General features: G+C 38.7%; 1 protein-coding gene across 6 annotated transcripts in view; it reads right to left on the reverse strand.

Moving 5' to 3' along the window:
• Nucleotides 1–24,391, reverse strand: part of SPHKAP (SPHK1 interactor, AKAP domain containing) — a 167,922-nt gene that overhangs the window by 38,210 nt on the left and 105,321 nt on the right. For 5 of the 6 annotated variants that reach the window (XM_082464601.1, XM_082464599.1, XM_082464603.1 and 2 more), the window contains 3 exons: nt 6,850–6,909; nt 4,735–4,869; nt 598–853 (listed from right to left, as the gene is read on the reverse strand). In XM_082464601.1, coding sequence (XP_082320727.1) covers nt 598–853; nt 4,735–4,869; nt 6,850–6,909 — 451 coding nt within the window. Of the gene's footprint in view, nt 1–597; nt 854–4,734; nt 6,910–7,051; nt 7,096–24,391 lie in introns of those variants that run through there. The other variant, XM_082464602.1, reaches the window with a different exon arrangement.

The raw sequence follows: 24,391 nt of genomic DNA on the forward strand, positions 1-24,391 counted from the left end.
CTGGGTTATTTCCCTCTGTCCTGACAACAATAATAGTTAAATATAATAAATATGTATGGTTAAGTAATATATACAACAAACATATATGGTTAAATATAATAAATATAATAGTGCTAGGAGCACTGCTATACTTCCAAAATGTGGACAAGGAAACTGGGGCTCAAAAAGACTGGATAACTGGCCCCAGGTTTCACAGCCTCAAAGAGGCAGTGGTAGGACTCAGGTCAATCTAACTCAGTTTCAACTAACACATGGCTTTAATGGAAAACTTAGGGACGTTCACTTTCCTCCAAGTGAGAGTCTCCATCTCTTGGCAGGCAGGAGGATTTTGTTTTAAAACACATAGATTTCCTTCAGCATCCCTAAGGCATCTTTAGGGAGAATGGGGCCATCTAACCATTGAATCTGTTAAAGTGCCTCCGTCAGCATCCCCGCTAGTGTTTTCTTATTCTCTCTCCCTCTTCAAACTCCTTAAGTGAAGATTGTGATGTGTCAGCCAAACTGATGTGGCCTGAAACTTTTCTGAAATTTAACCCAGACATTTTGATAGGGTGACTAATTTCAGGATGCACATTGTTTTTGTTGGAAAGTCCTCACCGTTCCTGCATTCTTCCACCTCACTTTCCTCCTCCAAGTGCTCGGATGCGGTGAGAAAGTCTTCTTCAATTGAAGACAAGGAACAGTTTGTGTCATCCTCCACTTTTAAGATGTTTGTTCCCAGGTGGAGCTGCCGCTCCTGCACCAGTTCCAGACCAATCAAAAATTTGTTGATTTCAAAGATGATGCAGTTGGTACTGTTTGGTCTGTTCCCTCTTGCACACTGGACCAAGCAGATATCTGACAACCAAGGACACTAAAAGCAGAGAGACAAAAAGGCATTTGTTAAAAGAGAAAATATAAAACCATTCCCTCTGACCTTTCTTCTTCTATCAATCTCTCCTGTTAGAAGGAATGGGGACCTTTAAAATATTTGGAATATTTTCTGGGCTTTTATTGATGAACTGCTTGAAAACAATTCAAGTGGTGCTTGGGAACACAGGGTACCCAGGAGAAAGTTTGACTTCGTGGAAAATAGACTAATTATATCACATATTTTTGTTCTCTCCTGTCGAAGCAAAAATTGCCCTGAGCAACATTTACCAGGCACTGAAGACCTTATTCAAAGTTATTAAAATAGGAGAGAGAGGCCAGAACTGAGTTGGACCACAACTCCACTGAAACAAAAGGCAATTGCATTTTTAAGAGCTGGCATAAGAGGACTGACATCCATCTGTGTTTGGTAAGGAAAAGTAAACTTTCTTATATCTTCATGGCTGGAAGTAGTCTTGCAAATTGGAGCAAAGTACCCGCAGAAGTTAGGCTCCCACCCTTCCACAGAGACAAAGACACTAGCTTCGCTGATGGTTACATTTCAAAGAGATGGGTCCTAGGTCCTTCAGAAAGACATTCTTGGGGTGTAAAACTGGCAAAAGGCTTTTAAAAATAATTTACATCTCAATGGGGCAGAGAAACAATTTATAATGATAAGTTTACTAAAGTAAATGTTCTGAGAAAAGGGAGGTTTAGGGCCTGGAGTCAGGAGGAAGGCTATCTAAAGTTTAATCAAGCTGAGGGGAAAGTTAAGGCTGTCTTGGGCACCCCTCTTGATTAAATTGAATCCCACGTTCTCAGATCAATATCTTTTTCTGCCTTGGTGATATTCAGTACAACCTCTGCCAGTATTTCAGACGGATAGCGAGTATTTTCTCAATTACAGTTAAACTTTATAATTTGTATTGTTCATTTGAAGAAGTAGTCAAAATGAGATTTAAAGAAATCCCCTGGAAGTGAACGAATTCTGTCTAAAGGATGGGCATATGGGGACAGCAGTGAAGGAGGTCAAGTCATTGGCTGGTGTCCCACCGAGACCTGTTCATTCTGTTCAGTTCCAGGGTTACAGACCATCTCCCTATTCTCTGCTACACATTTTCACTATTCATAGTATTATTCATTAGAATAGCAGTAAAAAAAAGTTTCAATTGCCCACGCACAGATTACTAGTAAATCACAGACGTGTCTTGTGCGTTGGGGTTTTCATTTTTGTAAGAGGAACAATATGCTGATTTATAGTAATTTTTAAGAGAAAATTATTTGAATGGAAACAACAGTTAGTGGACAAAGGGAAGCAAAATAAACTTATCTCAAATGGAATTCAAAATGTCTGGGAATACTTTATGTCTAAATGGGATTATTTAAAACATGCTGACTGTGCTTGGAGTTGCTTAGGTCTCATCCTAGTTAACTTGACATTTTAGAGTCCTTGAGTCTGAATGTATGTGTGTGTGTGAGTGGTGAGGATGTGTAGATGCAGAGGAACACATACACATAGACATTTATATTGTATCTCTGGACGTAGTGTATCTTTTTCTGACATAAATATCATGTATCAATCTCTTTGATTGCATATTATAATTAGAGTAATTCTAGGACAGACGATTATAAAATGAAAAATTCAGTAATTCTCTAAGGGTCCAGGGATCCCTAGGGGGCTCCGAAATAGAATTTATCTCTGTGCTTATGTGATTAGGTCTGTTCTCAAGGAAGGTGGTCCATAATCTTGCTTTTCAAAGTGTGGGTTGTGTACTAGCAGCCTCAGCATCACAGGGGAGCTTGTTACAAATGTATAATCTCAGACTCCACCCCAGACCTGCTAAATCAGAATCTGCATTTTCAAGGAATCTTTTGGTGATTCCAGCATGCATTAACATTTGAGAAGTATTGGTCTATACCTTTTATGAAATTCACGAAGGATCTGTGGTCCCCCAAATGGTGAGGACCCACTGCTATAGAGTCATGAGAGCTGGCTTGATTAATTTTCTTTCCACTGAATTCAGACGTAATATACTAAAGTGAAATTTGATAGATACTTTCTGAGTGCCTATTATATGCAAGGTGTGCTGGGAGGTACAAAGATGAATCAAATAATTACTCTAGGGGATGGGGCATAACATACTCCCAGTAGATCAGACACGAACAAAAATAAAGTTGAACCCTAAGAAGCTGTCAGATTTGCAGGTCAAAATGATTGCATATTGTCATTTCATATCATTTAGACTAAATATAAATAACGAAGTGAAATGGGGTAGAAATCAAAAGAAATGTTAACAAAGCAATATGAGCAGTTAAGTAATACTTCAAGACAGACTTAGGGAAAGGTTGTTATTAAACATTCAATATTACACCGCTGTGGTACCCTTAGCAAGAAAATGTATTTTCTTTACAATCTTCTTGAAAGTAAATAAACATCCTGAGAGTCTTAGGTAAATGATGGCAAACAACAGAGCCTGTAAAATAATGGCAGATATTATTATATAATTTTTATGATAGTCTACTAGGTGTTTGCATATCTTATTACCTTTAATGCAAACAATTTTCTGTGAAGTGACTGGTGCTGCTGCTCTGTTACAGATGAGAAATCAGAAGCACAGAAAAGCTCACCGATTCTTTCAAAGTCACAGCAATATAACGTGGAAGAGCCAGCAATGCAATCCAGGTCTGCTGGACTCCAATTCCTGTGTTCTTTCCAACTCTCCTCATGGAGAGTTTAATTAGAAATCCTTACTAACAGGCCTGGTCCAGAAACCACTCTTAAAACTAAGTTTTGAAAATTGCTTTCGGTCACCATGGTTTTGCCTAGTATAAAGAGAGGGTACTTAGAGCTGTTTCTGTATTCTCTTTTCAAACAATTCATTTTCTCACTAAGGAAATGTGTTATTGGATTGACTGGGAAGAATTTTGTTCTAGGCTTGATGAGCAAATTGTAACAGGCTGTGTGTAGATTTTCACTAAGTATCTGGAGTACAGCAAGAAATAGTGGGTGGACCTCTGAATTTTTTGATATTTTGAAGGATTAAAGACTAAAAGAAGATTTTAAAACATTCCAGCAAAACTAAAACACAAGGAAGAGCAATTTAGAGGAAAACAAATGCTCACTATTTTAAACTGTAACTATCACTATCAACATATCTTATTTGAGAAAATTCGCGATCTTTTATACAGTATGTCTTTAGAAATCTTTTATGTGTTTTTCTGTAAATTGGTTAAACAATTTAAAATTTTAAAGTTTTCTTCAGTGTTATAATGATATATCTAATAATAATGAACATTAGTAGATTGAATGATAATAATAGTATTTTAAATTCTACTTTATTTTCGGTGATATTCTTTTACTCTGGGAACTTCATTTTTGGGCCTAGGAAACTCCATTTCCATCTTTCAGGCTGCTATCCTATATTTATTAGCTTGGCTGGTTTGATATATCCTAAGAAATAAATAGTATCCGGAAAGAAGAAATTGTGCAATTCTAGGACCACAAGGTATGAATTAGAATTTTGCTATTGTTCCTGAAACAGAAGACAATTCTGTTTTTGATTATACAGTAGATTTGTAGAAAACCAAGCTAACCAACCAATGCCTAGTGTGTCTGCTTTAGTTTAAGTGCAACTCAGAACCATAAACTTGAGAAGATAACATATGTCAGGAGTTGATGTAAGGGAAACTCTGTCAAGCTATGAGGGGCAATATTTAAGAGAAATACAAGTAAAGCCTATTCTTGAATACAAGGACATTTTTGATTCTTATTCTATGGGAGTCTATGTATAGCATCTATTTGGGCCTTGTACTGATTTGTGTCAAGGGCTGACCACAGACAACCTGCTACTAGTGAATAGGTTAGCAAGAGCTTATATTTCTTACCTGTGAAACTTCAAAATCTGCCTGGAGATTTCCAGATGTTAACCCACTTAGGAGGACAATTTCATTTTCTTTTGGCTTTTGGACATTCATGGAGCTTATAAATTTTGGAAGATCTGGTGAGACATTGCCCAATTTCTGTAGAACAAGAATCTTTATTAGCTTAGATGTTTTATTTTCACTTCCAAAATACTACCCCAAAATTATTTTACTTGCAAAAATAATATACTCAGTAACAATTCATAATATAGATTACTTAATCTATTAAGATTATTACTAGAAGAGATTGTATAAAATTGAAGCATAAGGTTTAGATGGGAATAGAAAATTTCCTAACATAAAGATTTAAACATTTTTACTTCTAAGTTTTCCAAAGTAAACACTTAATGATTATTGTGACACCACAGTTATACATGATAGTTTGGGAACTTTTTCCTTTTAAATCCTTGAATAAGAAACCCATTAACTAATAACCATGTGTTCTAATAAAGCCAATAATAATATTAATAATAAAATAATTACTAACATTGATTTTTCTGTATGTACTGATTACAAGGCACCATATTAAGGACTGTACATATGTTACATTACTATCTTCAATCACTGCAACACCCCTATATGGATTAGGTACCACTATTACTTTCCTTTCACACATAAGTAGCCTGAGATCCAGAGAAGATGAGATGAGTTCCCTGAACACCTTTATGTAGCTTAGTCAGTTTATGTATACCCTTAGGCATAGCAGAAGGTGGTCTCAAATCACACCTAAGTTCGTTAAATACAATGTTCTTTTTTTTTCTTTTTGCTTTAGTCTTTTATTGTGGTAGACATATATACTTAATTTTCTTTTACATATCAAACAGAAGAGTATCAAAACCTGAGAACACAAGCAGGGAATACTAAGAGATCCATACACAGCACAGATTAATTAGAAATACACATCTACATATGCATTTTATAGATTCTAAAAATGTGATTTTCATAATCTTACCAAATTTCCATTTCACATATATTTAAAAATTAATATCTGTCATCTATTTGCATATTTAAGTACTGTAATAGCTGTCCCAAAGATCACTGCTGAAACAGTTTTGTTTCCATGAAGATCACGTTAATCAGAGAAATGAGTAGGAAAAAAATGCTGTTAAGTTATAACGTGTCTTTTCTATGTCATAAAGTTTGATGGAAACACAGTTCTTAAGATGGCAATTGCTTTGGTCCTTCCTGCTCTCTCTTTGATGTACTCTGCACCATAAGTCCATCAAATGAAATTATATGTACAATTTCTTTTGAAGATCTCTCCAGTACTACACAGATGAGTGATATTTTGGAGCTCAGTGGAAGTCAATAATAAACAATCTGTATGGGCAATTGAGCTGGAGAAGCTTCAGGTGCAGCATCGTCAAGAAAAGAACATTGCGGGAGTAACTGAGTAACTTCAGGTCTACCATACTGTGATAATCAAGTGGCAAATGGTGTGCTATTATGCATTAAAGAGTGTTACACCAAATAGTGAAATCAAATCATCTTCAGCTTTGGGAATGAATCCTTCCCACTGTACCCATAGGCTCTAGTTCCGAAGGATTGAGTGGACCTTCAAGTTTTTGCATGTTGTCAAGGATTTACATCAGGATCTTACAACCTTGGACGAGCCTGGAATATTTAGCTGCTGCAGAGTGCAAAAAGTTTGAGTCCCAGATGAGTGTAGGGCTAGGAAACTGAGGTTAGATATAAAACATTTGATGAAAGCAGCAGGAAGGAGCAAACCAGAGGGAAGAGCTAGCTGGTATCAAGCGGGTTTTGCAAAAACCTTGGAAAAGTCACCACAGACTGAGTGTTTGAGAGTGGAGAAGGGGAGAGTAGAAAAGCCACTCCTAGGCACTGGCGGGCAGGAGAAAGCGCCTGTCTGCTGGGGAAAGCAAGTTTCACAAATATAAGGAGGGCAAACTGTGTAGGAAAGTGGCAGAAAAGGGATCAGGGAGATGGACTGTGATGAAACCACCTAATTAAAGAGTCTCCTACAAAGTGAGCATCATTTACGTGGAGTCACGTTAGTTCTCTCGTCAGTACAGCCAGTCGTTGAAGTGAGTTCCCAGAGAGTCCAGCTCCCAGTGCTACCTGCTGCAGGTGCTCTGTACTGCATGCGTCTTTGTTCACATCCAGGTTCACAAAGCACACCTGCGAAAGAGGGCAAATAGTGTCAATTAAGTGAAAATCATGACAGTCATTTTTGAAGAAAGCAGGAATTAGTTTGGGGCAAAGGATTAGAGAGTCATACATATTTTGTACAGTTGATCTGGCCTAGAAACATCCATCTTACCTTTGGACGTGTGCACCCAATTCCTACTCGTAGTTCCAACTGATCCCACCAAATGCCCTCCGTCTTTCACGGCCCGACAAACAAAACAAAGCCCCTTTGTATAGAACCAGTGTAACAGTCCCAAGAAAATCTTCAGGTTTATAAAGTGTTGTCAAATCTCATGAAATAGGAAAAAGACTTGTAATACTCTCAACTTCTGTTTATAATTGCAACAAACACTTCTTTCTATTTCCCTCTTTCCTCTTATTTCCTGCTCCCTTTCTCCACCCACTTTTCATATCATGTACAATCAATGGATTTCTCTGTCTCATTGTTTTAGTTAATTTTAATGTATTTCATCTTGTTGTAGTGTTTGCCTCTTCTGTAGTTATCTTAAACAAGTGTCTGAATAAGTAAGAGTATGAAAAGAACAGCTACAAGATTAAATAATAATTCAGAGCAACAGTAAAAGAATTGTACAATTTAAACACATCACATAGATTAAACAAACCACCATGGGCATTCAGATGGGAATGGTGAGAAGAAAATTTTAAGAAAATTTGCAAAGAGACAAGATACGTTATTGAGAGATGAATAGGATTTTGGTGGGTAAGGAAAGAGGCTGACGTCCCTGGGAGGTCAGATAGTATGAGTAATATTTGGAAGTAGGAAAGTGCAATGCACTGTAAAGAAGCAGGGAGAGGGGTCCTCGGGAAGATGGCGGAAGAGTAAGACGCGGAGATCACCTTCCTTCCCACAGATACAGTAGAAATACATCTACACGTGGAACTGCTCCTACAGAACACCCACTGAACGCTGGCAGAAAACGTCCGACCTCCAAAAAGGCAAGAAACTCCCCCCGTACTTGGGTAGGGCAAAAGAAAAAAGAAATAACAGAGACAAAAGAATAGGGACGGCACCTGCACTAGTGGGAGGGAGCCGTGAAGGAGGAAAGATTTCCACACACTAGGAAGCCCCTTCGCGGGCGGAGACTGCGGGTGGCAGAGGGGGGAAGCTTCGGAGCCACGGAGGAGAGCGCAGCCACAGGGGTGCGGAGGGCAAAGCGGAGAGGTTCCCGCACGGAGGCTCGGCGCCGAGCAGCACTCTCCAGCCCGAGAGGCTTGTCTGCTCCCCCGCCGGGGCGGGCGGGGCTGGGAGCTGAGGCTCGGCTTCGGTCGGATCGCAGGGAGAGGACTGAGGCTGGCAGCGTGAACACAGCCTGAAGGGATTAGCGCACAACAGCGGGCTGGGAGGGAGACCGGGAAAAAGTCTGCAGCTGCCGAAGAGGCAAGAGACTTTTTCTTGCCTCTTTATTTCGCGGCGCGCAAGGAGAGGGGATTCAGAGCGCCGCCTAAACGAACTCCAGAGAAGGGCGTGAGCCGCGGCGATCACCGCAGACCCCACAGCAACAGGGGCACAGAGGAAAAAAACGGAGAGACTCCCGCACAGAGGCTCGGCGCGGAGCAGCACTCACCAGCCCGAGAGGCTTGTCTGCTCGGCGGGCGGGGCTGGGAGCTGAGGCTCGGGCTTCGGTTTCGGTTGGATCGCAGGGAGAGGACTGGGGCTGGCGGCGTGAACACAGCCTGAAGGGGTTAGCGCACCACAGCTGGCTGGTAGGGAGTCCGGGAAAAAGTCTGCAGCTGCCGAAGAGGCAAGAGACTTTTTCTTGCCTCTTCGTTTCGCGGCGCGCAAGGAGAGGGGATTCAGAGTGCCGCCTAAACGAACTCCAGAGAAAGGCGTGAGCCGCGGCGATCAGCACGGACCCCAGAGACGGGCGTGAGACGCTGGGGCTGCTGCTGCCGCCTCCAAAAAGCCTGTGTGTGAGCACAAGTCACTCTCCACATCGCCCCTCCCGGGAGCCTGTGCAGCCCGCCACTGCCAGGGTCCCGTGATCCGGGGACAAGTTCCCCGGGAGAACGCACTGCCCGCCTCAGGCTGGTGCAACGTCACGCCGGCCTCGGCCGCCGCAGGCTCACCCCGCCTCCTCTGTACACCTCCCTCCCCGCGGCCTGAGGGAGCCAGAGCCCCCGAAGCAGCTGCTCCTTTAACCCCGCCCTGTCTGAGCGGGGAATAGACGCCCTCAGGCGACCTACACGCAGAGGCGGGTCCAAATCCAAAGCTGAACCCCAGGAGCTGTGCGAACAGGGAAGATAAGGGGAAATCTCCCCCAGCAGCCTTAGAAGCAGCGGATTAAAACTCCACAAACAACTTGATGTGCCTGCATCTGGTGAATACCTGAATAGACAACGAATCATCCCAAATTCAGGAGGTGGACTTTGGGAGCAGGATATATTAATTTTTCCCCTTTTCCTTTATTTGTGAGTGTATATGTATATGCTTCTGGGTGCGATTTTGTCTGTATAGCTTTGCTTTACAATAGCTTTATTTTACTTCACTATATTATAGCCTCTTTCTTTCTTTCTTTCTTTCTTTCTATTTTTTCTCCCTTTTACTCTGAGCCGTGTGGACGAAAGGCTCTTGGTACTCCAGCCAGGCATCAGGGCCGTGCCTCTGAAGTGGGAGAGCCAACTTCAGGACACTGGTCCACAAGAGACCTCCCAGCTTCACGTAATACCAAACGGCAAAAATCTCTCAGAGATCTCCATCTCAACATCAAGACCCAGCTTCACTCAACGACCAACAAGCTACAGTGCTGGACACCATATGCCAAACAACTAGCAAGACAGGAACACAGCCCCATCCATTAGCAGAGAGGCTGCCTAAAATCATAATAAGGCCACAGACACCCCAAAATACACCACCAGACGTGGACGTGCCCACCAGAAAGACAAGAGCCAACCTCATCCACCAGAGCTCAGGCACTAGTTCCCTCCACCAGGAAGCCTACACAACCCACTGAACCAACCTTAGCCACTGGGGACAGATACCAAAAACAACAGGAACTACGAACCTGCAGCCTGTGAAAAGGAGACCCCAAACACAGTAAGATAAGCAAAATGAGACGACAGAAAAACACACAGCAGATGAAGGAGCAGGGTCAGAACATACCAGACTTAACAAATGAAGAGGAAATAGGTAGTCTACCTGAAAAAGAATTCAGAATAATGATAGTAAGGATGATCCAAAATCTTGGAAATAGAATAGACAAAATGCAAGAAACATTTAACAAGGACGTAGAAGAACTAAAGAGGAACCAAGCAATGATGAAAACCACAATAAATGAAATTAAAAATACTCTAGATGGGATCAATAGCAGAATAACTGAGGCAGAAGAAAGGATAAGTGACCTGGAAGATAAAATGGTGGAAATAACTACTGCAGAGCAGGATAAAGAAAAAAGAATGAAAAGAACTGAGGACAGTCTCAGAGACCTCTGGGACAACATTAAACGCGCCAACATTCGAATTATAGGGGTCCCAGAAGAAGAAGAGAAAAAGAAAGGGACTGAGAAGATATTTGAAGAGATTATAGTTGAAAACTTCCCTAATATGGGAAAGGAAATAGTTAATCAAGTCCTGGAAGCACAGAGAGTCCCATACAGGATAAACCCAAGGAGAAACACACCAAGACACATATTAATCAAACTATCAAAAATTAAATATAAGGAAAACATATTAAAGGCAGCAAGGGAAAAAAAACAAATAACACACAAGGGAATCCCCATAAGGTTAACATCTGATCTTTCAGCAGAAACTCTGCAAGCCAGAAGGGAGTGGCAGGATATACTTAAAGTGATGAAGGAGAAAAACCTGCAACCAAGATTACACTACCCAGCAAGGATCTCATTCAGATTCGATGGAGAAATTAAAACCTTTACAGACAAGCAAAAGCTGAGAGAGTTCAGCACCACCAAACCAGCTTTACAACAAATGCTAAAGGAACTTCTCTAGGCAAGAAACACAAGAGAAGGAAAACACCTACAATAACAAACCCAAAACATTTAAGAAAATGGGAATAGGAACATACATATCGATAATTACCTTGAATGTAAATGGATTAAATGCTCCCACCAAAAGACACAGGCTGGCTGAATGGATACAAAAACAAGACCCATATATATGCTGTCTACAAGAGACCCACTTCAGACCTAGAGACACATATAGACTGAAAGTGAGGGGATGGAAAAAGATATTCCATGCAAATGGAAATCAAAAGAAAGCTGGAGTAGCAATTCTCATATCAGACAAAATAGACTTTAAAATAAAGACTATTACAAGAGACAAAGAAGGACACTATATAATGATCAAGGGATCGATACAAGAGGAAGGTATAACAATTGTAAATATTTATGCACCCAACATAGGAGCACCTCAATACATAAGGCAAATACTAACAGCCATAAAAGGGGAAATCGACAGCAACACAATCATAGTAGGGGACTTTAACACCCCACTCTCACCAATGGACAGATCATCCAAAATGAAAATAAATAAGGAAACACAAGCTTTAAATGATACATTAAACAAGATAGACTTAATTGATATTTATAGGACATTCTATCCAAAAACAACAGAATACACATTTTTCTCAAGTGCTCATGGAACATTCTCCAGGATAGATCATATCTTGGGTCACAAATCAAGCCTTGGTAAATTTAAGAAAATTGAAATCGTATCAAGTATCTTTTCCGACCACAACGCTATGAGACTAGATATCAATTACAGGAAAAGACCTGTAAAAAATACAAACACATGGAGGCTACACAATACATTACTTAATAACGAAGTGATCACTGAAGAAATCAAAGGGGAAATCAAAAAATACCTAGAAACAAATGACAATGGAGATACGACGACCCAAAACCTATGGGACGCAGCAAAAGCAGTGCTAAGAGGGAAGTTTATAGCAATACAAGCCTACCTCAAGAAACAGGAAACATCTCGAATAAACAACCTAACCTTGCACCTAAAGCAATTAGAGAAAGAAGAACAAAAAAACCCCAAAGCCAGCAGAAGGAAAGAAATTATAAAGATCAGGTCAGAAATAAATGAAAAAGAAATGAAGGAAACAATAGCAAAAATCAATGAAACTAAAAGCTGGTTCTTTGAGAAGATAAACAAAATTGATAAACCATTAGCCAGACTCATCAAGAGAAAAAGGGAGAAGACTCAGATCAATAGAATTAGAAATGAAAAAGGAGAAGTAACCACTGACACTGCAGAAATACAAAAGATCATGAGAGATTACTACAAGCAACTCTATGCCAATAAAATGGACAACCTGGAAGAAATGGACAGATTCTTAGAAAGGCACAAACTGCCGAGACTGAACCAGGAAGAAATAGAAAATATGAACAGACAAATCACAAGCACTGAAATTGAAACTGTGATTAAAAACCTTCCAACAAACAAAAGCCCAGGACCAGATGGCTTCACAGGTGAATTCTATCAAACATTTAGAGAAGAGCTAACACCTATCCTTCTCAAACTCTTCCAAAATATTGCAGAGGGAGGAACACTCCCAAACTCATTCTACGAGGCCACCATCACCCTGATACCAAAACCAGACAAAGATGTCACAAAGAAAGAAAACTACAGGCCAATATCACTGATGAACATAGATGCAAAAATCCTCAACAAAATACTAGCAAACAGAATCCAACAGCACATTAAAAGGATCATACACCATGATCAAGTGGGGTTTATCCCAGGAATGCAAGGATTCTTCAATATACGCAAATCAATCAATGTGATACATCATATTAACAAACTGAAGGAGAAAAACCATATGATCATCTCAATAGATGCAGAGAAAGCTTTCGACAAAATTCAACACCCATTTATGATAAAAGCCCTGCAGAAAGTAGGCATAGAGGGAACTTTCCTCAACATAATAAAGGCCATATATGACAAACCCACAGCCAACATTGTCCTCAATGGTGAAAAACTGAAACCATTTCCACTAAGATCAGGAACAAGACAAGGTTGCCCACTCTCACCACTATTATTCAACATAGTTTTGGAAGTGTTAGCCACAGCAATCAGAGAAGACAAAGAAATAAAAGGAATCCAAATCGGAAAAGAAGAAGTAAAGCTGTCACTATTTGCAGATGACATGATACTATACATAGAGAATCCTAAAGATGCTACCAGAAAACTCCTAGAGCTAATCAATGAATTTGGTAAAGTAGCAGGATACAAAATTAATGCACAGAAATCTCTTGCATTTCTATACACTAATGACGAAAAATCTGAAAGTGAAATTAAGAAAACACTCCCATTTACCATTGCAACAAAAAGAATAAAATATCTAGGAATAAACCTACCTAAGGAGACAAAAGACCTGTATGCAGAAAATTATAAGACACTGATGAAAGAAATTAAAGATGATACAAATAGATGGAGAGATATACCATGTTCCTGGATTGGAAGAATCAACATTGTGAAAATGACTCTACTACCCAAAGCAATCTACAGATTCAATGCAATCCCTATCAAACTACCACTGGCATTTTTCACAGAACTAGAACAAAAAATTTCACAATTTGTATGGAAACACAAAAGACCCCGAATAGCCAAAGCAATCTTGAGAACGAAAAATGGAGCTGGGGGAATCAGGCTCCCTGACTTCAGACTATATTACAAAGCTTCAGTAATCAAGACAGTTTGGTACTGGCACAAAAACAGAAATATAGATCAATGGAACAGGATAGAAAGCCCAGAGATAAACCCACACACATATGGGCACCTTATTTTTGATAAAGGAGGCAAGCATATACAGTGGAGAAAAGACAGCCTCTTCAATAAGTGGTGCTGGGAAAATTGGACAGGTACATGTAAAAGTATGAAAATAGAACACTCCCTGACACCATGCACAAAAATAAACTCAAAATGGATTAAAGACCTAAGTGTAAGGGCAGACACTATCAAACTCTTAGAGGAAAACATAGGCAGAACACTCTATGACATACATCACAGCAAGATTCTTTTTGACCCAGCTCCCAGAGAAATGGAAATAAGAACACAAATAAACAAATGGGACCTAATGAAACTTAAAAGCTTTTGCACAGCAAAGGAAACCATAAACAAGACCAAAAGACAACCATCAGAATGGGAGAAAATATTTGCAAATGAAGCAACTGACAAAGGATTAATCTCCAAGATTTACAAGCAGCTCATGCAGCTCAATAACAAAAAAACGAATAACCCAATCCAAAAATGGGCCGAAGACCTAAATAGACATTTCTCCAAAGAAGATATACAGATGGCCTACAGACACATGAAAGAATGCTCAACATCATTAATCATTAGAGAAATGCAAATCAAAACTACAATGAGATATCATCTCACACCGGTCAGAATGGCCATCATCAAAAAATCTAGAAACAATAAATGCTGGAGAGGGTGTGGAGGAAAGGGAACACTCTTGCACTGTTGGTGGGAATGTAAATTGATACAGCCACTATGGAGAACAGTATGGAGGTTCCTTAAAAAACTACAAATAGAACTACCATACGACCCAGCAATCCCACTACTGGGCATATACCCTGAGAAAACCATAGGTCAAAAAGAGTCATGTACCAAAATGTTCATTGCAGCTCTATTTACAATAGCCAGGACATGGAAGCAATCTAAATGTCCATCGACAGATGAATGGATAAAGAAGATGTGGCACATATATACAATGGAATATTACTCAGCCATAAAAAGAAATGAAATGGAGGTATTTGTAATGAGGTGGATGGAGTTAGAGTCTGTCATACAGAGTGAAGTAAGTCAGAAAGAGAAAAACAAATACAGTATGCTAACACATATATACGGAATCTAAGGGGAAAAAAAAAAAAAAAAAAAAAAAAAGAGGCCATGAAGAACCTAGTGGCAAGACGGGAATAAAGACACAGACCTACTAGAGAATGGACTTGAGGATATGGGGAGGGGGTGGGGTGAGATGTGACAGGGTAAGAGAGTGTCATGGACATATATACACCACCAAATGTAAAATAGATAACTAGTGGGAAGCAGCCGCATAGCACAGGGAGATCAGCTCAGTGCTTTGTGACCATCTAGAGGGATGGGATGAGGAGGGTGGGAGGGAGGGAGATGCAAGAGGGAAGAGAAATGGGAACATATTGTATATGTATAACTGATTCACTTTGTTATAAAGCAGAAGCTAACACACCATTGTAAGGCAATTATACTTCAATAAAGATGTTAAAAAAAAAAAAAAAAAAACCACAAAAAAAAAAAAAAAAAATGGTCCACATCAAAAAAAAAAAATCTTAAAAAAAATAAGAAAATATTTTAAAGCAAATGCTAGACCAAAGTCATTTCATCCCCACTTACTTCAGTATGGATCTCATAAAGGATTCGTGTTCTTATAAAGGAGAGCCCACTGAGCTCCCTAGCCCCTTCTACTATGTGAGGACACAGCCAGGAAGGGCCAGCCATGAACCAGGAAGAGGGTCCGCACCAGAACACAACCCATGCTGGTACCTTGATCTTGGACTTCTAAGCCTCCAGAAATGTGAGAAATAAATTTCTGTTGTTTATATGCCAAAAAAAAAAAAAAAAAAAAAAAGAAGCAGGGAGAGAGTCCGGTTGCAGCAAAGTCCTGGAGAAAGAAAAGTGTTAGAAATAAGGCCTTGGAAGCTTCATGTTAAATGAGGTCATGCAAATGAGGTTTTACAATATTTTACTAAAAATCATTCAAAGGTTTTTATTCCTAACATGCCGATTTGATGATACAAAACTGGATGAGAACATTAATTATCTGGGTATTTAGTCAGACGTTTGGACTTAAGTAGATGCCTGCAAGGATATGGGGACTTCTGATTTCAGTTAGTCGTTTGAGGTCATGGTTCCTTATAGTCCATTCTTTTTCTTTTTGAGGGAAAAAGAACCAGAATTGAAAGATTTTGGGAAAGGCCTTAAAAACTAAAATAGTTATATATTGCTGAAGTGTAAAGATCACTACTGTCTTCATCCCAAGTATTGGGAGATTTCTTCAAGTTTCCTGGGCTCAAAATATCTTTGCAGTGCATCCTACAGTATTTGCTTCTTAAGAGTAACTCGATGGGCATTTGGGGCAAGGAAGGGCATGAAATGCCACCCTCACTCTCATTCAGAGGTTCTCTTCTTTTGGGTTAATAAGATGGGTAAACAGGGAGGACTCGGGCCTGAGTCCTTTTGCAGACAATGCAAATGGAAGCATAAATAGTAGGTGATGCTTGGAAGGGGTTCATGCTCTAGAGGAGTTTGAGAATATTCATATAATGATAGTTACTTTGCCCTTGGAAAATTGGTTCAATACCCGTTAGTACTCAGGGACTTTTCTTTACATGCACTTGGGATGGCAGTTATTGAATTGATTAGACAATTTTCCATTCATCTTAAAGAAAGGTGCATTACCTGCCCCCTGGGCATCACAAAGCTCTATTATCTTATTTCCCAGTGGGAGAGGGCAAAGCAGAGAGACCAAAGAAAAGCATCTATAATAACCATTTATCTGCCCTCCAATATTGTCTTTAGTTTCTGAAGATGAACAATTTTTTCATTAATTTTCTGCTACAATGTGAAACTCTACCTATATTTGGAGGAAACCCTCCATATTTGCTAGCTGGGCCAAGACCAAAACAAAGCAAAACATAAACCAACCACTTGCTTATATTTAGTCCATATATATTTCTGCATCTCGGTGGTAGGGGAGGTTTTTAGGGCCTAATGTAAATCCAATTTTAGGAGATGTTCCTTTTGAAAAAGAATGATGAAATTCAAAATTCTAAATTAGATGTGAAAGTGAGTATTTATTTATTTAGAAGGAGAAAAGAAAACACAAAAAAATCTCAAATTTAAAAAGACTGACAATAGAAAGCCCAGAGATAAACCCACATACATATGGTCACCTTATCTTTGATAAAGGAGGCAAGAATACACAATGGAGAAAAGACAGCCCTTCAATAAGTGGTGCTGGGAAAACTGGACAGCTACATGTAAAAGAATGAAATTAGAACACTCCCTAACACCATACACAAAAATAAACTCAAAATGGATTAAAGACCTAAATGTAAGGTCAGACACTATCAAACTCTTAGAGGAAAACATAGGCAGAACACTCTATAACATAAATCACAGCAAGATCCTTTCTGACCCACCTCCTAAAGCAATGGAAATAAAAACAAAAATAAACAAATGGGACCTAATGAAACTTAAAAGCTTCTGCACAGCAAAGGAAACCATAAACAAGATGAAAAGATAACCCTCAGAATGGGAGAAAATATTTGCCAATGAAGCAACTGACAAAGGATTAAACTCCAAATTTACAAGCAGCTCATGCAGCTCAATATCAAAAAAAACCCAAAAAAACCCAATCCAAAAATGGGCAGAAGACCTAAACAGACATTTCTCCAAAGAAGACATACAGATTGCCAACAAACACATGAAAGAATGCTCAACATCATTAATCATTAGAGAAATGCAAATCAAAACTACAATGTGATATCATCTCACACTGGTCAGAATGGCCATCATCAAAAAATCTACAAACAATAAATGCTGGAGAGGGTGTGGAGAAAAGGGAACTCTCATACGCTGTTGGTGGGAATGTAAATTGATACAGCCACTATGGAGAACAGGATGGAGGTTCCTTAAAAAACTAAAAATAGAACTACCATACGACCCAGCAATCCCACTACTGGGCATATACCCTGAGAAAACCATAATTCAAAAAGAGTCATGGACCCCAATGTTCATTGCAGCTCCATTTACAATAGCCAGGACATGGAAGCAACCTAAGTGTCCATCGACAGATGAATGGATAAAGAAGATGTGGCACATATATACAATGGAATATTACTCAGCCATAAAAAGGAATGAAATTGAGTTATCTGTAGTTAGGTGGATGGACCTAGAGTCTGTCATAAAGAGTGAAGTAAGTCAGAAAGAGAAAAACAAATACCGTATGCGAACACATATATATGGAATCTAAAAAATAAAAAAAAGAAAAGTGGTCATGAAGAACCTGGGGGCAAGATGGGAATAAAGATGTAGACCTACTAGAAAATGGACTTGAGGACACGGGAAGGGGGAAGGGCAAGCTGGGACAAAGTGAGAGAGTGGTAGTGTATATATGGACCTATATACACTACCAAACGTAAAATAGATAGCTAGTGGGAAGCAGTCGCATAGCACAGGGAGATCAGCTCAGTGCTTTGTGACCACCTAGAGGGGTGGGATAGGGAGGGTGGGAGGGAGGGAGACGCAAGAGCGAAGAGATATGGGGATATATGTATATGTATAACAGATTCACTTCATTATAAAGCAGAAACTAACACACCATTGTAAAGCAATTATACTCCAATAAAAACGTTAAAAAAAATTGTAAAGCTACTATACCCCAATAAAAATTTAATTAAAAAAGAAAAATAAAAAAATAGAAAGACTGACAAATGCCACAAACATGAGAACTTTCAGAAAAATGATATTTTAATTAATAAGCTGCCCGGTGCACCTCCATGATACTTTTTCTCTACATTTTTGGTTCCATACTCTGATCATCTCTTCATATAAAAGCAGTTTTATGACATCATTTTCTCTAAAGAGAATAGAAAGATAATTCAGTCTTTAATACTGTTGATTTAAGTTTTTTCAACTTCACAAACTTTTATTGATAATATACATTTTCCAGGTGTTTTCAAATTTAGTGGGAAACCACTACATAATTTCTTTCATATATGGCTTGTTATATATTCATTAATTTTAATACCATTACAAGTTTGTGCTCTACAAACATAAAAATTTGGATAAATTCTCTTTTGTTTGATTCCAATTAATAAAGAAAGAAAAAGTTCATGGTTCATTTATAACTTTCAATGCTGTATTATCCAATTTCCCACCAGGAAAGGACTTCTGTGTTTTCTAGGCACCAAAGAGAACCCAATCTTGTATTTGTATTATAGCTAGTCCACAGACTAGCTTCTGGCACATAAAACCTTGTTTTCCCTTCACTATTTTATGTTTCTGGTATTGGGGATGATAGGACAGCTCATATTGTGAAACTGTCTCTGATCTAAAATCTTCATGCCGCAATGTCTGGCTGAGTCCATGATGGGAGCATTCAGGAAGCCATTCCTACATGTGGATGGCTAGCAGTCACTTAACTATACATGAAAGTGATCTCAAGCAACATAAATATGTCTCCTGTAAACACTAATCTACTCAATTTCCCTAAAGCTAGACCGCACACATGTCTGTGGTCACTCTTTTGACCCTCCACATGAGAAGAGATAAGATGTAGTGAGAGTCTGAATGGAAAGACACAATTGCAGTTAAAATGTCTTCACTTTGAAAATCACACAAACATACAACCATGTGAGTACCTGGGAGTGGGTTCTATGCAACCAAGGAGCCCTGAACTTTAAGCTTTGATGGTTTTACAGTAAGTGCCCTTCATGGTGAAATGGCCTCTGTGGTGAGAATGCTCTTAGCTTGTGCTCACTCTCTATGACCGTGGGCTGTTTACTTGAGATTTAGCCATCTTCCGTTGCTGAACTCCAAGTGGAGAGTATAAGACAAGACTCTGTCCAGAAGGGCTGGGGAATGGTGGGTATGGGGTAGCGGTTGTGTAGGTTGATGAGGGCACTAAGCGCCCTACATCTCTGAGGTTTATGGCTTGGTGTCAGGTGTTGAGAAGACAAACAGGTATTTTTCTTGCTCTCAGGGAGTTATGGTCTGCTGAAGGCAGAACACATCCCTAAAACGATGAACATGAAGTGCTAGAGAAGTGACAGGCCTGTGTGATGGTGAAGGAAGTTGGGAAAAGGGAACCCATCACAAATGGCATCTCAGAGAAGCTGGATTTGAAGTCAGCTTGGAAGGCAGGCAGGGCACATTTAAAAGCAGAAGAGGGAAAATGACACAAACAGTGCGTGGATGCTTTTTCCCCTGATCAGCACCTGCTGAGTAATGGTAAGAGGCTCTGTTTTAAGCACAAGCTGAGGAGAGGGAGAAGACAGAGGCTGTGAAGTCCAAGGCGAGAGAAGCTTCCTTGAGAAACTCCAGAGTGAGATCAAAGTGGGTGGAAGAAATGCCTTTCTTTCTGCACAATAAAAGACTCTGGCAATAATAGCAGACTTTTAAAAGAGTCAAATGAAAGAGGAAGTCATAATTTTGTGATACAGATGCTGTGCAGTAAGAATTGAGGGAGACCTATGGGTTAGAGTTAGGTATTTCCTTTCTTACAAACGAGGCTGCCGCTTCCATGTTATTACAGGAGGATATAAGGAAACTTGGTAATGGGAAGTTAAAATTTCTAGAGGCTTAGGGTGAGTGTTATGTGTGATTAAAATATTAAAGCCTGGGAGATTATTCATTATGGTTTAATGGGCTGAGTATTGAAAGGGGTCCCTCAGGGTCTGGAAAGAGCACTGCGGGCAGGGAGGTTGAGGCTGTATGTCTGAGACATCAGCCAATTAGGAATAAGATGTAATTACTCTGCGTTGACTCTTTGTCTCAATCTGGAGTGATGTTATTGAGTTATCTGTAAAATGCCTGAATGTGCAAATCCAAATATGTCAAATGATACAGAGAAAGATTTTTTTTAAAGTAGGCATGTTTGCTTAATTACCTTTGTTTTTAAACACAGTTCATTTCCTTCAGCCTTGACTAGATTAATAGCTCATGAGGGCAGGTCCTGGTCATTACTGTATTCTTAGTGCTTAGCATAGCTTGGCATTTGATAGATGCTCAATAAATCCTTGCTGATAAATGTACATGCATGAATGAAGGGAAAGCACTGTCACAGGTGATAGGTGTAATAATTGTTATTTTAAATAAATATTTTCCTTATTTATTACATAGTTTTCTTCCAACAAGTATGCAAGGGATTAAATAGAGAAGTTATCGGAGAATTAACTGGGCTAATATTAATCCAGTGATTGATATTGTTTAAAGTGCTTAGATTGGCTTCTTTATCCCATGAATAAGGATTTGCTAAAAAAATAGAAATAGGCAAAAAGTTGAGAACCATAATTGGTAATAAATGCACATAAAAGATATTAACGTTTTTCTTGGACTGAAAGCTCCTTTCTCTTCATATAAAATACATTCCACTCTGTGTCTGCACATGCCCTTGTTCAGAGCATCTGCAAACATATTCAGCCGTAGCAGATGAAAACACAACATCATCACCGAGAGAACACAAATATCTCTTTTCTTGCCTAAAGGCTAATTTTGTGGTTGTCCATAACTTTTAAATTCAAAGCCTCTCTTCTGTCATTATTATGGTTTTAAAATGAAATGTTATAGGAATAAGAATCACTGAGAAAATGATGCCACTTTATGATTTTGACTTTTAAATAATCTAATAAAATATTCTTCAAAGGTATTCATAAATAGTTAACCTTTTAATGTTTGTAGGCAATACATTGTTTTCTCTGTTTAGTTTTTATAGATTATTTAGTCAAGCCGTCTCAATTGTTTATTTTACCTCTAAGTCTAGTTTCATAAATGGAGGACCACGTAGACCTGTTTAAAAATAAAATTTTACTATGACGGTTTATTAGATAGTGATATAAGATATATTTTGGTAAAAGACTACTATGAGAAAGAGGTTAACCTTAAACCCTATTAAAATAAGAAAAAATAATTTTAAGTGGATTGTAATTCATAACAACTTTTGTAAGTTAATTGTATTTAATAGTTTTATTTCAATGCAAATTAAGTCAAACGAAAACAATACTAATACGTAACGTAAAAAATTCATGTTTGACTCTTTGAATTGACCCACAGAAAAAGAACTGGTGATGATTGTCAGGCTCAAACTTATATTGTATGTGGCCAGTTTTATTTTATCATGTATTCATTTCAGTCAACATTTTGGATTGTTCAGATAGTCAAATGCAACAGTCGAGAAATGCCATTGCATATCGCACTCACTAAAGGCAAATCCTGTGCAAAAGGATATATGACAATGGAGTTTTAGCCCAGGATGTGGGACCTTTGATTTTCTTTCCCGGGTATGTTTTCATCTCTCCTGAATTCAGCTGAAATCTATTAAGGAAATCATTCTTATGGAGATCCTGCTTAGAAAATGTTAAAAAACATGATGTCAAATTGCCTTTGGCATCTAGGCATTTGAATGTTTACTATGACCAAATATATACTTATGCGTTATCTTAGAAGAAACCCAATTCCTTATTTCTGCAGCTTCTAACAATGCAGCCATCTGGCCATGTGGCAATGATAAGATCTCTTAATTTGGTATTAAAATGCTGATCCACAAACCTTTCGAAGTAAAAATTGCTTCCTTTCTTCCCCCAACCAAAAGTCTTCAGCTAGATTCAGGAGCCAGGACCAAAAGCATCTTTTAAAGAATATGGCTTTTTCCCTATTAGTACTTTAGGCTGACGATAACTAAATTAGGAATTTATACATCAATGTTGTTATGTCACAGAGCTGTCAGACATTTTGGAACACACTTGACTATTTGGAATGATACTGCATTGGTATCCAGTTATTATTGCTTTGAAATGATTGAAGCAATCACACAAAATGAAATACGAAGTTTTATTTACACTTGAGACAGTCAAACCTTTCTGCTTTTTTCATTGTCAATATTTTTTAAAAATAACTTTGAAATGCTGTTTGGGGGTAGCTATTCAAGCAGTTTGTGATAAGAGACACAGGAAAAGGCATAGAGATTTCTGAACAGTGACAGATATTTTAACTAGCCATACATCAAGCCAATTTTATTGCTAACCTAAAAAATAAATTATAAATAAGGATGCTACTCAAGATTAATTGTTTATTTTCCCACAGTTTTTGTTGTTTTAAAAGACATTTCTTTTGGAGCAAGAGGATAAACTGGTATGCAATATCTGATATATATTTACCAGGTAAAGAACACATGGTATTTATTTTAAATTTCCATTTTAAAGATACTCTTTATTGAGATATAATTCATATACCATATGACTTACCCATTTAAAGTGTATGCTTCTATGTTTTTAAAAAAAATTTATTTATTTATTTTTGGCTGTGTTGGGTCTTTGTTGCTGCACACGGGCTTTCTCTAGTTGTGGCGAGCGGGGGCTACTCTTCGTTGCAGTGTGCAGGCTTCTCATTGCAGTGGCTTCTCTTGCCGTGGAGCATGTGCTCTAGGCCCACGGGCTTCAGTAGTTGTGGCACGGGGCCTCCGGTAGTTGTGGCTCATGGGCTCTAGAGCACAGGCTCAGTAGTTGTGGCGCACAGGCTTAGTTGCTCCTCGGCATGTGGGATCTTCCCAGACCAGGGATTGAACCTGTGTCCCCTGCATTGGCAGGTGGATTCTTAACCACTGTGCCACCAGGGAAGTCTCACTTCTATAGTTTTTAATATATTCACAGAGTTGTGCAACCATCACCACAAAAAATTTTAGAATATTTTTATCATCCACAAAAGAAAATGTATTATTAGCAGTCAATCTCTATTTCTCCCCAAATACCCTCTCTCTAGCCCTAGACGACCACTCATCTACTTTCTATTTCTATATATTTGCCTATTTTGGACATTTAGTGTAACAAGCATCATGTGTTTTAGAAGCAAAATATATATTTTTTGGTGACTGATCAACATAATGTTTTTAAAGTCCATTCATGTCATAGTATGTAAAAATAATTTGTTTTTTATTGTTGAATAATATTCCATTGTGTGTATATATACCTATATATACATATATATATTGCATTTTATTTATTAATTTATCAGTTTATGGATATTTGGGTTGTTTCCAAGGAAATATTAATTTTTCACAATCTCCCCTGGTAACTGAGGATTTGGGAATCATAAGATAAGATGATTTTTGACTGTAATTTTTTCATCTCTCATCTTGGCGATGAGAGCTTTCTCCTGTCACGTCTTCCTAATAAAAAGGGGTGATCTTAAGGAAAAATGATGCCCAAAGATGGTGGGGGCAGGGATGAGTCAAATTTCCCTTAGAACAAGGTTTATCTGGAAGTTTTATCTTTTTTGTATGTCAAATTGAAAGGAAAAAGAATACATTAGACTTGGCTCCATCTTGCTTACTTCTTCGCTCACAGATTATTAATACATAAAGAGCTGAGATACATTCCTGAACTCTCAGGAGTCATGCCCTGGGATAATGCAGGCAAAGAAGAGTCAAATGCTGATCAACTATCAAGTAGATGAATTATTATAGACATCTCGGTTGATGGTGGGGTATCTTCTACTCATCAGCACACTTCTGTTTTCTTTCTGATCAAGATGATTTCTCAAGTCTTCGCTTTGCCTACTGTAATTAAGCCAAGTTTCAGAGAGTCACACAGCAATCACTAGCATGTTTAATAGGGAAAATCTTTTTTTCTCGGGTACATGGAGCCTGTGTCAGGGAGGGGAGTAGTCAGAGGATTTATGTCTTCTGATAGATGAACAGCACCTCAGGAGGTGGTAGATGAGATATGTTTGCTGA

The sequence above is a fragment of the Balaenoptera physalus genome (assembly GCF_965194825.1).
Source record: "Balaenoptera physalus genome assembly, chromosome: 6".
NCBI lineage: Eukaryota > Metazoa > Chordata > Mammalia > Artiodactyla > Balaenopteridae > Balaenoptera > Balaenoptera physalus.